Source organism: Triturus cristatus, chromosome 2_1 (assembly GCF_964204655.1).
Source record: "Triturus cristatus chromosome 2_1, aTriCri1.1, whole genome shotgun sequence".
Lineage (NCBI taxonomy): Eukaryota > Metazoa > Chordata > Amphibia > Caudata > Salamandridae > Triturus > Triturus cristatus.
Window position 1 is genome coordinate 970,609,566 of NC_140581.1, and position 13,676 is coordinate 970,623,241.

General features: G+C 45.9%; 1 protein-coding gene across 1 annotated transcript in view; it reads left to right on the forward strand.

Annotated features, from left to right (window-relative positions):
* The first annotated feature begins 296 nt into the window (after window positions 1-296).
* The window catches only part of SNAPC3 (small nuclear RNA activating complex polypeptide 3), a 223,651-nt gene continuing 210,271 nt past the window's right edge, over window positions 297-13,676 (forward strand). The window contains exon 1 of the mRNA XM_085633853.1: window positions 297-623. Coding sequence (XP_085489979.1) covers window positions 358-623 — 266 coding nt within the window. The 5' untranslated portion in view covers window positions 297-357. The remainder of the gene's footprint in view (window positions 624-13,676) is intronic.

Sequence of the window (13,676 nt, forward strand, 5' to 3'; positions counted from 1 at the left end):
TTAACAGGCACCGAGTTAAGCGAGTATTTAGTGAGCTTATTTTGCCAAGTCTTCTTCCTCCCCGAGCAGTTAAAGTACGCGCGCTTGTCCGTCCGTGCTTTTTGGGGACTGTAGTTCATTTGGAAGTTTCATATGAAATGTATAGGTGGAAATATGAATCGTTAAACTTTCGGTCAATGATCAACAAAAGCAAAACGGTTACTAAAGAGAAGTCCCCTGCTAGCAGCCTTCTTAGCAGCCGCTAAAATATACGCCCAAACCTTCAAAAATGCTCAGGAAAACTACAAGCCCCACAATACAAAGCGCCTGGCTTTCTGTTGGAGGAGCAATGTCCTATCGCAGAAGCTTAGAATCGAAATGCAGAGCAACATGGAAGAGATCTTCCGCGGGGAGGAGAGCACACGAGGAGAACGGTGCACCGTCCCCGAATACGAAGTCCAGGATGTAAGTAGCAAAACCTTTCAAGTGGGATCCCTGGGTAAGCTGTGGCGAGAGGTGCTGCTACTCCGAGACATCACCTTGGAGGAAGAGGAGGAAGTCGATGCGGAGGAGGAAGATCTCGCAGTGGTAGAAGAGTTGGGATGCAACGCGGAGATTGCGGCGGAGCTGCGCGTTGTGTGCAGGTAAGGATGTTTCACTGAAAGAATACATTTTTACAGAGTAACAGGAACTGCGGACAAAAACCAATGATGTCTCAGGGCGCAACGCTTCCGCCAGTCGGCTACGTTGCAGGTTGCCCACACCTTACATGGCGGTCGACTCTGCCCATGCGCTGTGTCTGCTGTTGACAATACGGTGACCAGGTTTTTGAAAGCCAAAAACCAGGACGTTTAGCAGATGGACTATAATGTTATATCTGAGGGGTAGTGACGACTTAAATTACAGCGGTTATCAACATAGGAGTACATACAAAGATGCACAAAAGGATTACATAAATGCAGCTTGTACAACTAGCCTGTTATGTACTAATTAAATTGCTTTATGATAAGAACTGCTGACTCGTCCTGCCTTGGAATACATAGAAAGACACGCCCCCCTCTGTTTCCAGTCGCTCCTGCGTGAAAACTTGGGACATCTGTTAAATTTGCCAAAATCTGCCTGGATAGCTGGTACAAAACCGGGCCTGTTCTGACAAATCCATGATGCCTGGTCAGCCTACTTGACAAGCCTTTGTGTTGGGATAAAGTTGATTAGCAGGGCTGCCAATTTTGTAAACTGTGTGTGAGATTTTCATGTTTGAAGAGTGTTAGTGTGCTAGTGCTGTTTTGTTTTGCTAAACTTTTTCCAATTTTCTTATTTTTAGGCAGGGCTTTAAGTGGGATGGAAAAACTAGGGGGGGGGGGGCTTCCAAAGGGGCGTGGCCAATGTAATTAAGGTCGTGGCTTAAAAACACATAAGCTAAACACCTGTGCATAGCATAGTGCGCTGCCCGACTTGTATTTGCTGTTTCTGTCATTGTTATTTTATTTTAATGCATTTTTATATAGCGCGGACTTTACCCAAAGGTGTCAGAGCGCTTCACAATAGAATCAAGTATGTTACATGAGGAGAAATTATACATATTTACACGTTACAGATACAAATGAGATATTAGAAACAGTAAAATAAACCAATAGGTGGTAGTCACTCAAAAAAACAAACACATTAGGATGAGGATCGTACTGGCATAGATTACATATTTACAACAATGTAAGAACTTCCTTGAGGGACATGAAAAGGGATGTATTCATTCTGGAAGTGTCTTTGGAAAAGAAGAGATTTGAGGTCAGTTTTTAAGGTCCGGGTAGAGGTGGTGGTACGGAGTAGTGGGGGAAGCGAGTTCCAGATTCTAACCGCATTGCCTGAGAAGGATTGAGAGATCAATCTTTCCCTTTTGAAGGTGGGGGGCTCAAGCAATACATCTTCCACATTATGAGAAGGTCTAGAGCCTCCAGAGTTTGTTCGCCAGGTATTGTGGGTAGGAAGTGTTAAAGACTTTGTGGGTGATACAGGCAGTCTATAAATTGACCTTACTTCGATGGGAAGCCAGCGAAGAGAAGACAAAATGGGTATGATGTGGTCACATCTTTTGCCCCCAAAGACAAAAACGAGCTGCTGAATGGAGAACAGATTTAAGAGGGGAAAGGTGGGATTTGGGAAGGCCAGCAAGAAGAGAATTGCAATAGTCCAATCAAGAGAGAACCAGAGATTGGACCAAGGTTTTTAGGTCTTGTTCCTGAAAGAAACCTCGAATCCCCCAGAGAAGTCGCAGTTTGTAACGCGCATTCTTTGCAGTGGAATTGATGTAGGAGAGTAGATTGAGCCTTTTGTCAAGTATGACACCAAGGGATTTAGCACTGTCGACAATGATAGGTTTATTGTTGAGTAAATTCAGCTTATCCATCCAAGATTGAACAGGAGGAGGAGAGAGTGAGGTAGAGAGGAGGAGAAGGATTTCAGTTTTGGAAGGATTCAAAATGAGTTGTATGTATGTATGTGTGTTCTTATATAGCGCTCGACTTACCCTTGGGCATCTCGGCACTTGCATTGGGAACCCGTACTGGCTTTTTTCCCTGTGAGATAACCCGTACTGGGCATCCCCAAGGTGAAAGCCAGGCATCCCGCCGCGGGGGACCGCAGTGGAGATTAAGCAAGCTATTGCCCAGAGTTGCAGAGTGTGAACCCCTGATTCGAGTAGGCACCGAAGTGAGAATTATCGAGTCCGTGGACACTTGGGCTCAGACCATGCCGCTTTGGGAATTGAACCCTGGTCCCTGGTCAGACCTCTGCTTCAGGGTATGCCTCCTCTAACCTGTGAGCCACACTTCTCCTGGAAGGAGTTGATGAGCTATCATCCAGTTTTGAATAAGTGTTAAGAGTAGTGTTGAGGATTGTGATGTCGTGTGCGGAAGACACCTTAAGGTAGATTTGGGTGTCATCTGCATATAGATGGTAAAGGATCCCAGATTCACTTAGGAGATTTTTCAATGGTTTCAAATAAAGATTTAACAAAGTGGGTGTGAGGATCGAACCTTGAGGGACGCCTTGACCTACCACCATTGAATACGAAAGGCTGGTCACTATTTTAATCACTTGGGATCTGCCTGAGAGGAATGAAGCAAACCTTTTAAGCACTGTGCCTTCAAAGCCCATTCTCTGTTGTAAAGTGTTTAGGAGAGTGTTGTGATTAAGAGTGTCAAAGGCTGCAGAAAGGTCCAGAAGAAGCAGAAGACAAGACTCCCTCTAATCAAGTACACGCAGCGCATCGTCTATCACTTGCAGCAGGGCTGTTCCAATGCTGCTGTCCTGCAAGAAACCAGACTGGAATTCGTCAAGAAGATTGTTATCCTTATAATGTAGGGAAAGTTGTTTTGCTACACATCTTTCTGTGATTTTCGCAAGAAAAAAGAGGTTGATGATGGGGCGGAAGTTGTTGAGGTCATTCGCATCAGCGGAGGGTTTTTTAAGAAGCGGGGTAACCTGACCTGTTTTAAGGGCAACAGGAAGGGAGCCTTGGCAGAGGAAGCGATTAACCAGACTGGTCCAATATGAAAGAGTATGGGTGTAGACGTCAATGGCAATGTCACTCGGGATAGGGTCGAAAGAATGGTTAGAGGGTTTTGTTTCGAGTATTCATTTGAGGAGGGCATCTTCAGAGATGACGTCAAAGTTCTGCCAAATGACTAAGGATTTGCGCTCCTCTAGGGGGGTAGGGTGAATTACCTGATCCACCAGTGATTTAACTTTTTCATCCAAGAATATAGCGAAGTCTGTTGCTTCCTTTGGAGAATCGTCAGGCTTGATGGTTGAGAGAGAGAAGTTTGGATTTTTGATGAGGTCAGATCGTTTTTTGGGTCTGTTTTTGGATGAGTCAAGGAGGGTTCTGAAGTGTGACGCTTTTTCATGGAAGATGAGTTTGTGGTATATTGATCTTGCTGAACGTAGAATAGAAAGATTAGTGGTGTATGGAGATTGTCTCCATTGTTTCTCCAGTATTCTCAGGTTCTTCCTTTCTTCATAAAAGGAATTATTAAACCATGGTGCTGAAGGAATATGCCTTTTTCTTTTGCATTAAAGTGGAGCAACATTATCAATTTCGACTGCAAGGACTGAGAGACATTGGGAGGTAAGATCCTTTACCTCCAAATTAGGGTCTAACATTGGAAGCTATAGCATAGCAGAATCACAAAGAATTTCAAGATCATTGCATTCAGATATATGATACAACAAGCAATATCATACCTACAAAAAGTCGGGACTATTGGCTTTGTCAATGGTTGTTAGTTGCATAAGATAAATAAACAGCAACTATGGCTTGTATATAATATTCAAAAAAGCTTTCACTTACAGCCCTGGTGACACCACGACAATTTTGCTGCTCCTGAGTTTCAAAAACAGAAGGGAAATCCAGAGAGAAAATGACTCTCTGTAAAGGATTTCCGTTCCGCTACAACGCTCATCTGTCATGACGTCATGCCGTAACTTCTCCACTAGTGAGACGTGGGCAGTGTGAGCATGCGCACATGGATGTGCCTGCTGTCACTGCTGTCCAGAAAATTATGGACTGCCTATGCTAGGGAACAAAACGGAGCCCGAAAGAGAGCCGTTTTGAGGCCTCCTTTAAAAACCCCCGGTCCTCAGCACTGGTGAGACCCGGCCCACTTAAAGCCCTGTTTTTAGGTATGAGCAATATTTATGTTCTTCACTATAGATGATTTTTCTTTTTAACATACTTTTGTGTATGACACTGAGCTACACTTTATCGCTTATTGCACAAAACATTTGTATATAGTGCTGGTAAATGTGGAAAATGGCCATTTGTTTTTAAGGAAAGTGGTTTGCATGGGTCTTCGCTGCAGTTTCTTAGGAGGCAAGCTTTTCAACATCCCCCTCCTTTGTTTAACATCTTAACGAAAAGAAAAGCTTTGCTGCATTTTTAAAAGGCAAAAGAAACCATATCCTATATGGTGTAATTCTTAGTTTTGGCTGGCCCAGTGGCCCGTAAAGAAGCTGGTGGTCTAGAAGCCTTGCAATTTTGTCTTACATTGATTTATTTAAGTAAGTAATATTCAAAGGTAAGCCATATATTAATATTTACATAGATTTATGTATTGAATTATACACATTGTGGCAGACTGTGAACAAAAGAAGTGCAGATGACACCTTAAAAGTTGATGCAAAGTGAAACAATAAAAGATCCTTAAGACTATGCTGTATTTGATATATGCAGGGGATTCATTTTTTGTACTTAAAACAAATTCATGAACATTTTTAGTGGAATTAGCACTGTTTTGTACAATCATCAACGTTGAACCGCATGTCAATAGTTGAACACAAAACTCTGCCACTATTTCATTCCAGTAGATAGAAGTCGTACATTGGTCTTGCCACAAATCAGTGTTTTAAATAACTGTTTCTTAGAAAAGCCTTTATTCATAAATCCAAACAATGAGCGCAGGAGCCACTGGCAATCAAGTGGCCAGAAATTCAGTTAAAAATACATGCTTGGGGGGCGTGGCCGGGCAAGATGGCTGATCGGATGTAGACCGTCTCGGCTCCCGGTCCATGCGCTGCTCCGGCCCGACTCTTGGCGACTAGAGAGCATCCTCTGCGACACCCATGATCCCTTCCTGAAGCGGAGAGTGTGGGGCACCTGCGGGGCTGATTAGATCGTTGCTGGTGCCGCGGGAGCGGCAAAAATCTGCAGTGCGGGGAAGAAGGCGGCGGTATACAAAATGGTGGACGGAACCCTACCGAGCGCGCCGACGAGTGCAATCCCCAGCAGCAGGTACGATTGAAAGTCGCAGCGTCACGGTTTACAGCGGCTGAACACGCTTTACAAACCCGCGAGGGCTTCATTAGCGGCATTTCACTGGAGGCGCTCCGTATAACGATATTCTTTCCCGCGCTTTCCTGACCCTAAAATGGCAGCCGGCGGCGACCTGCAGCTGACAATCGGCTCCGTCTCTTGAGTGCCTGAACCCAACACTCACTGTCCTCACATGCCAAAAGCTGCCCCTGACCTCAAGAATTGCTGCATTCCTCCATTCAGAACACTGGGGCTGATGACATCGCTGGACGGCCCTGGGGTCACGCAAGAATGCTCTGGACTTCCACGTACCTGCTCGTGGGGGTGTGCGCGCGCCTGAGGTGGATCCTGGCTCCTGTGCCCCGCGACCTCTGAAAGCATCCGCAATTAGCAGTTCTGACCTAGGGTGTGCCATATACACCTGATAAACTTCCTCGTCACTCCAACCTGGCTGGGCAAGACACAGATCATGCTTCCCCGCATCAGATTTCAAACACCAGCTGCCCTTCTTCACAGCGATTCTGGCGACAGCTAGCCAAGGTATAGCTCCCATATTACGTTCTTGGTTAGGGGATTCCTAATTTTCTGCCATAGCCGCGTCTAGTTGCAAGGCAGGCCTTCCCCTGACTCACCTACCTTGCTCGGCCACCTGCAAACTGGGCCGCATACAACTTCGCCGCCTCTGCTAGCTTTTCAGGGGCCAGCCTGGTCAACTCCATATGCCGCCGAAGAAGGTGACGAGCAAACCAACGAGTAAAGCGTCAGATTTCTTCATCCTTTCAGACAAAAGACCGACGCTGCGGGGAGACACGGGGGCCACAACTATGGCACTCACGAAGGCGGACTTAATGACTACGTAATGATCTGAGCCAGGACATCAAATCTTCTATAGATCAATTACGGACGGATCTAACGGAGCGCTTGACCTCCCTCCAGCAAGACGTGGACTCTGTAGGCACCAGGGTTCTAGACCTGGAGAAGCAATGTCAAGAGCGACTCTCTACTGAACTGCGGGAAGATGTTCGCGCCCTCCGGGACTAGCTATACCAGTCTCAACTCAAGACGGAGGACCTTGAAAACAGGTCACGGAGGGAGAACATACGTATTGGAGACCTTGAAGAGGGCGCAGGGGCGGCCTTCGTAGAGGGGCTGTTTGCAGAGATCCTGGGTTCCCAAACCCTTAAAATTAAGCTAGACAGGGTGCACCGCGTGGGCAACTTGCAGGCTGGCGAGAAGAAACGACCGCGTGACATCTTGGCAAAGTTCGACTCTTTCTAAGTGAAGGAGGCAGTGCTGCAAGCGGCCAGGATGAAGAGTTCCATCTCATTCCAAAATCACCCATGTTCCATCTATCAAGACCTCACGTCGAGAACTCTAGCGCGGAGACAACTGTTCAGGGGCATCACTACCAAACTGCGGGAGGATCACATTAGATACAGATGGACATATCCGTTTGGACTCAGTTTTGATTTTAGAAATAAATGCCGCCATATTACTGACTTAAAGGAAGGTTTGGAGCTTCTGGGCCTCACGACCGATGACTCAGACCCCACACAAGACAAAAATGGAGATCACTCCCGAGGGCTTCCTGGTCTGTAGGCTCACGCAGGGGACGCCGTTGAACTTCTAAAGAACGCTCCTGAGATGATGAGTTGTTTATCCTCTATGCCTTGAATGGGTCTTAGGGCATCACAAACTTTTTCTCCCTGCGGTGTCCGACAACTTGGGAGGAGACCAATATCAGCGAATATTCTCCGGCTACTATCCAAGATTTCCGCCTACGAATCTCCCTAGCTCTCTATGTATGGGGCCCACATCACCCGAGGGAGAAGCGTAGTTTCCTTGGACTGCATTCCTTCCATATGTAAGAACAGTGCCTTTTATATTGTTTCTACAAGTCCTCTAAAAAGTATGCTGGTGCCACAAGTGTGCGGTGATCTGTTATATTCACTGGGATCTGCATCATGCCTTATTCTTCCTTGCAGGCAATCTGCATGTGAATTCTTCTTCGGGAGGGAGCCTGTATTTGTAACTGTTACTCACATTCAGATGATGTTATGTTATGTTTTTCCTTAGAGTTTGGTGCCGGGGTGGGCGTGGACGGGGTCCTCGGACCCGTTGGTCCCCCTGGTGTCCGTGGGGGCTTTACATCCCCCGGCGGAGCACTGTTAGCGATTCTTGGTATCGCATTTCTATTTATGTTGGATTTTCTTTTGTTGGGGATTTGGGGGTGGGGGGGTTTGGGTATGACATGGTGGCGGCTTTTTAACATGTAGCGCTGGCGGGCCTTTTGACATCGTTGCACCGGCAGGTGAAGCAAAAGGGAAATACAAGCTTCTTATGAGGTTGGAGCAGACGCGGTACACGATCAGAATGGTGGGGCTTTCAGAGAGTAGTCGTATCTCACTCTGACATTATGACGATTACCATTGGAACCTGGAATGTTAAAGGTCTTAATTCTCTTCAAAAACGCCAAAAGGTATGGAAGTACATTATAGATCATCATTTGGATGTGGTGGCACTACAGGAGACACACTTAGCCAGCGCCGAAGACACACGCCTTAGACATATACAATATCCATTAATATAGAGATCCTCGGCTCTTACGAAACATAGAGGAGTGGCGCTTATGTTCCGCTCTTCCATACAATTCCAACCCCTAGATGTTGTTAGTGATAAAGATGGCCGGTGGATCATGGTCAAGGGTCGTCTGAGAGGGAAAACTTGCACCTTTGTAGCGCTATACACACCCAACACTGGGCAGACACTATTCCTACACACACTTCTGGGGAAACTGCTGGACTTTGTGGAGGGACCAATAATCCTCATGGGTGACTTCAACCTGACTTGGCAAAAGGAACTGGACAGCACACACTCACAGCGCTCAGACGTTGGCTCCTTCTCCACTGACACTCAATAGTGAATCCACGACCTGGGCTTGCTAGACGCATGGCGTACTCTTTACCCACTCACCCGAGATTATACCTTCTATTCCCATTTTCACCGTACATACTCCAGACTGGACTATATCTTTATCGGTCAATCCCTTCTAGGGTCCCTTCAAGATGCCAAGATATTACCTATCTCAGTGTCAGATCATAGCCTGTTTTCCATTTGCCTGTCCTGGTGTGGGACTGCCCGACCACTCCCAGATGGTATTTCCCGGCCTCCCTAGCGCGCAATAAAGAATCTTGTGCTAAACTCAGAGAAACCATTACGGAATTTTTCGATGTCAATAAGCCAGAGGATACGTTGGAATTCACCACTTGGGACGCATTTAAGGCGGTCTTTCGGGGGAAATGTATTGCCCTCAACTCCGCATTAAACACGCAACGCGCTAGGGAAAGGGAGCAACTAGAGCAGGAACTGACCTCTACCGAAAAAGCTCACAAACTGAACCCCACTCGGCAAACCCTTCGCAATTTGACAGCGCTCCGAGGCAAACTTCGTGCTATTTACCACAATAGAGCAGAATTCACACTCCTTAAACTCCGTCACTTATCTTACTCCTAGGACAACAAAATCGGTAAACACCTAGCTAGGCAGCTAAGAGATAAACGGGAGAGAGAATACATAGGTGGAATTCAGGGTCCCTGTGGGGAGGTTACGCTCAGGGATGAGGACAAAGCCGAGATCTTCGGCTCATTTTATGAAGCTCTTTATTCTAGAGATGACTTGGTTTCAGATGCTTAACAGGACTATCTCCGGACCCTGCCCCTGCCTCAGGTCTCTAATGAATGGTACGAGCTACTTGCCACTCCTATTACCCATGAGGAAATCACTCTCGCTATTAAAACCCTTAATCCCCACAAAGCTCCAGGCCCGGACGGATATACTGCCTTTTTTACAAAACCTTTGCTCCTGACATCTGCCCCTACCTCACGCGACTCTATAATAAGATGGCCGAAGAGGGCGAAACCGCTGCCTCCATGACCGAGGCCATGATCTCTGTGATACCTAAACCCGGGAAAGACCCCCAACACTGTGCCTCATATCGTCCCATCGCGCTACTAAACCTCAACGCCAAATTGTATTCTTCCATTATAGCTAGACGATTGAACAACCTCATGCCTGACCTCATACACCCTGACCAATCCGGGTTCATTAAAGGCCGTCAAACCCACGATAACACCCGTAGAATTATTCACCTCATAGAGAAGGCCAACAGAAGCCAGATTCCTGCTGTTTTGGTGGGACTGGACGCGGAGAAAGCCTTCGATAGGGTTGATTGGACATTCCTGTTCCACACCCTTAAGGCATTCGGGTTTTCAACCAAATTCCTAACCATGATCCAGGCTAATTATCTGCAACGTCGCTGTAGAGTAGTAGTCAACGGGGTACGCTCATCCTCCTTCTTCCACTCTAGAGGCACTAGGCAGGGGTGTCCCCTCTCGCCCCTTCTCTTTGCCCTTAGCATTGAGCCCCTTGCAATGGCAATTAGAGCTCCCCCTATAATTCAGGGGATACCATTTACTGGGGAACCCCATAAAATGTCACCATTTGTGGACGATGTTCTTCTGTCCCTTGTCGATCCGGCCACGTCCCTCCCAGCTCTACAGACAGAACTCGAACGTTACGAATCAATAGCAGGTTTTAAAATAAATTTCAGTAAATCTTGTATCCTCAACCTCACATTACCACAAGCAGAGCCCCACAGGCTCCAATCTCTTACTCCTCTCCCGTGGGCGATCCACTCCATACAATACCTGGCGGTACAATTAACTCCGAAGATAGAAGGGCGCTACGTGGCTAATTTCCCTCCCATTCTCACCTGTATCCAAACGGAACTCACAAAGTGGAAACCCCTCTTATTATCATGGCTCGGCCAGGGACACGCAGTGAAAATGACACGTCTTCCTAAACTTCTTTATTTATTTCTGGCCCTGCCCATAGAACTAGAGAGAGACTTCTTTCAGCGAGTTAAAACTATGATCCTACACTTCATTTGGCAAGGAGGTCGCGCTCGTTTCTCCTTTTCCCTGCTGCGTCGCTCCCACACGGAGTGTGGAGTGGGACTCCCAGAGATAAACTTATATTATAAAGCCGCCCAGTTAAGAGTCCTGGTTGAGTGGTCAAAACGGGAATCCGATAAGCATTGGCTGCATATGGACCATAGTGTGGCGGGGAGGACTATCTGGGATTTGGTCTGGTGCCCTAAAAGAGACAGGCCCAAGAATGCCTACATTGCTACACCCACACGCACCACGCTGAAAGTATGGGATACCGTCGTGGGAGACGATAGGTGGATTTCTTTCCCTTCACCATCTACACCACTTTGCGTTTCCCCCGGGAATGCAAGAGGGTCCTTTCGATGCTTGGAGGGAGGGAGGATGCCTTGCTTTGATTCACCTTTTTCACAACTTTGACCCCATCTCCTTCGTCAACTGTCAGCGAGATTATGGCATAGGGGACACAGAACGATACTATTCTACCCAACTAATGCATTGGACCCTTATGCTGCAAGTTCACGAAGCGGTCACCCGCCCTCTCACAAAGTTTGTATCCTTCCTCACTAAGAACACCACTATGAAGGGAGCGATCTCATTTATATACACCACCACACTCTCCCCACAACAGCGATACATGTCCATGTGGGAAGAAATAACGCGGTACTTCTGACGAAGAATGGGGATACCTATGGAACGACATTACACGATTCAATCACTCCTCTGAACTATGGGAAGCTCACCTTAAGACTATGATTGACAGGTATCTCCCCATCCCTCTAGGCTTTAGCAAATCTTTCCCACGCCTCGGACAGATGCTGGAGAGGGTGTGGGCTGCTGGGAGACTTCCAGCATATTTTGTGGGATTGCCCGACTATTCGCCCCTTTTGGGAAGAAATACTTGCACACATTAAAGGCATGCTAGGATACCCTGTCCCGACCACCATGGCAGGGGTCCTCCTAGGGCTTCGCAACCCTGCACTGGAACACCAGACCCGAGCAGACAAGACAATCTTGTGGCTCTGTTAAGGAGCACCGAAGGTTACCCTGGCAGCTGCCTGGAAGAGAAAGGAGGTGCCAGGGATTTCCCTCTGGCACTCTCGATTTATGGAAATTGCTCAGTCTAAAGCGAATGTCATACGTCTTTGGAGACGATTTTAAGAATTTTGAATTCAAATGGGGCCCCCTGGTCACCTTCCTTTCACGGGGTCTGCTATCTGCTGTCTGCCCTTCCTCCATTATAGCCCTTCACCTCTTTCAACTATGAGCTTCCGTACGCGCCATTAGTCAAACTCACTATATGACCACTGCCGCCACCATTGTCGGGGAGGGCGGGGGGGGAGGGATGGAGGGGTTTTCTTTATTTCTGCTTCTGATATCTCCTGTTTGGGGGTTGTTCCTATTCATATGTAACCTATCCCAGTGGCTTCCTCCAAATAGAGGACTTAGTCCGCTTTCTATCGCAAAAGAAAGATGGGATGCACACTGATGTGTTGGCTATCATTAACTGATGTTCACGATCTATCCCAAACTCCGTTAATGTAAGAAACTGTAACCTACATCTAAGCAAATCCACTGGGATCGGGGTTGGTTTTATACTGTGCGATATGTAATCTTAGTCATTCACAGTCTTGTAGAACTCTGCGACACCCCCTGCCAGGGGTGACTTGATAGCATCGTCGTGTGATGTACTTTGCAAAAAATTCAATAAAAATATGTTTGACAAAAAAAAAATACATGCTTGTCAGACATTTGTAATAAAACTATAAAAATCCAGTAGGGTAAATGTTTACACGTGCTGAAAACTGATTGGACTTTCATTTTGTAGATGTGATCATTAAAACATTAAACCACACTACCACAGGTAGCCCCCTAACAGAATGCAGCCCATCAACCCCTGTCCTTTTCACTTCAAGCAACTTGAAATGTGATCGTTTACTCTACATGTTATAATGCTTTATGATACATGCCAACAGACCAGGTTCAGGCAGGAGACTTCCTATTTTTGTATCCCCAAATTGCTTTATTTTAGCTGTCTCCCACCTGAAATTGCCTCTGATTCAATAGAAGTCAAAAGGGAATATTGCCCTTTTTTACATCTCCCACTTTCCTAGTTTAAAATGCTGTTGTGCATAATGCGTATTCCTGCTGACTATGTGCTAATTTAACTGTTCCATTGCTGGGTTACCAACAGCAGCGATGCAAATGTCTTCATTGACAATTAGACATACTGTACTTTATGTGAGGGGGATTTTGGTTGCAGTATGGCATTTAGATTTAATTGGCGTTGAATCTTAGTGTTTCTGTTAGGAAAATAGCCTTTTTAAACATGTGCCACTAGTAACCGTTAATTGTAAATAAAATTAGAATTTACATGTCAGACAATCAAAGTAGATTTGTTTAAATGGGAAATTGTGGGGTACATGTAATAACTGTTACAGTATAGCTGTAATATGTAATAACTGTTCTAATCTGTGGGAGCCTGTAAACCCTGTAGAAAAGCCTATCTCAAATTTCCTTATAACATTTAGGTTCTGACTTCTCAAGTCACTTGAATTAACGTATTACGCTGGAGTTGTGACGTTATAATGGCTTTTGCCAGAGCCAGCAGTCGAGGTGAAAGACAGAGCTGCAGTTTAAACACGGGGAAACGAGAAAGGACTTCTTGTTTTTCTGTGCTTTAATTTTTTTTTTTAATAAAGAGTGTTTAGCAGATAGGCAATATTCATGGCAACATGTTTATTTTTTTCATGCTATAGATCATTACAGTAAAGATAAAAATTTGTGCATGTGTCTACGCAATCTGAGGAACAGCATCTTCAATTTAATTTAAATTAAACTGATGATAATATCTTTTTGTAACTCCTTTTTGGTGTGTTTTCATTTTGCACTGGAGGTTCTAAATATAATCTTCATATAATAATTGGGAGCCTACAAATTGT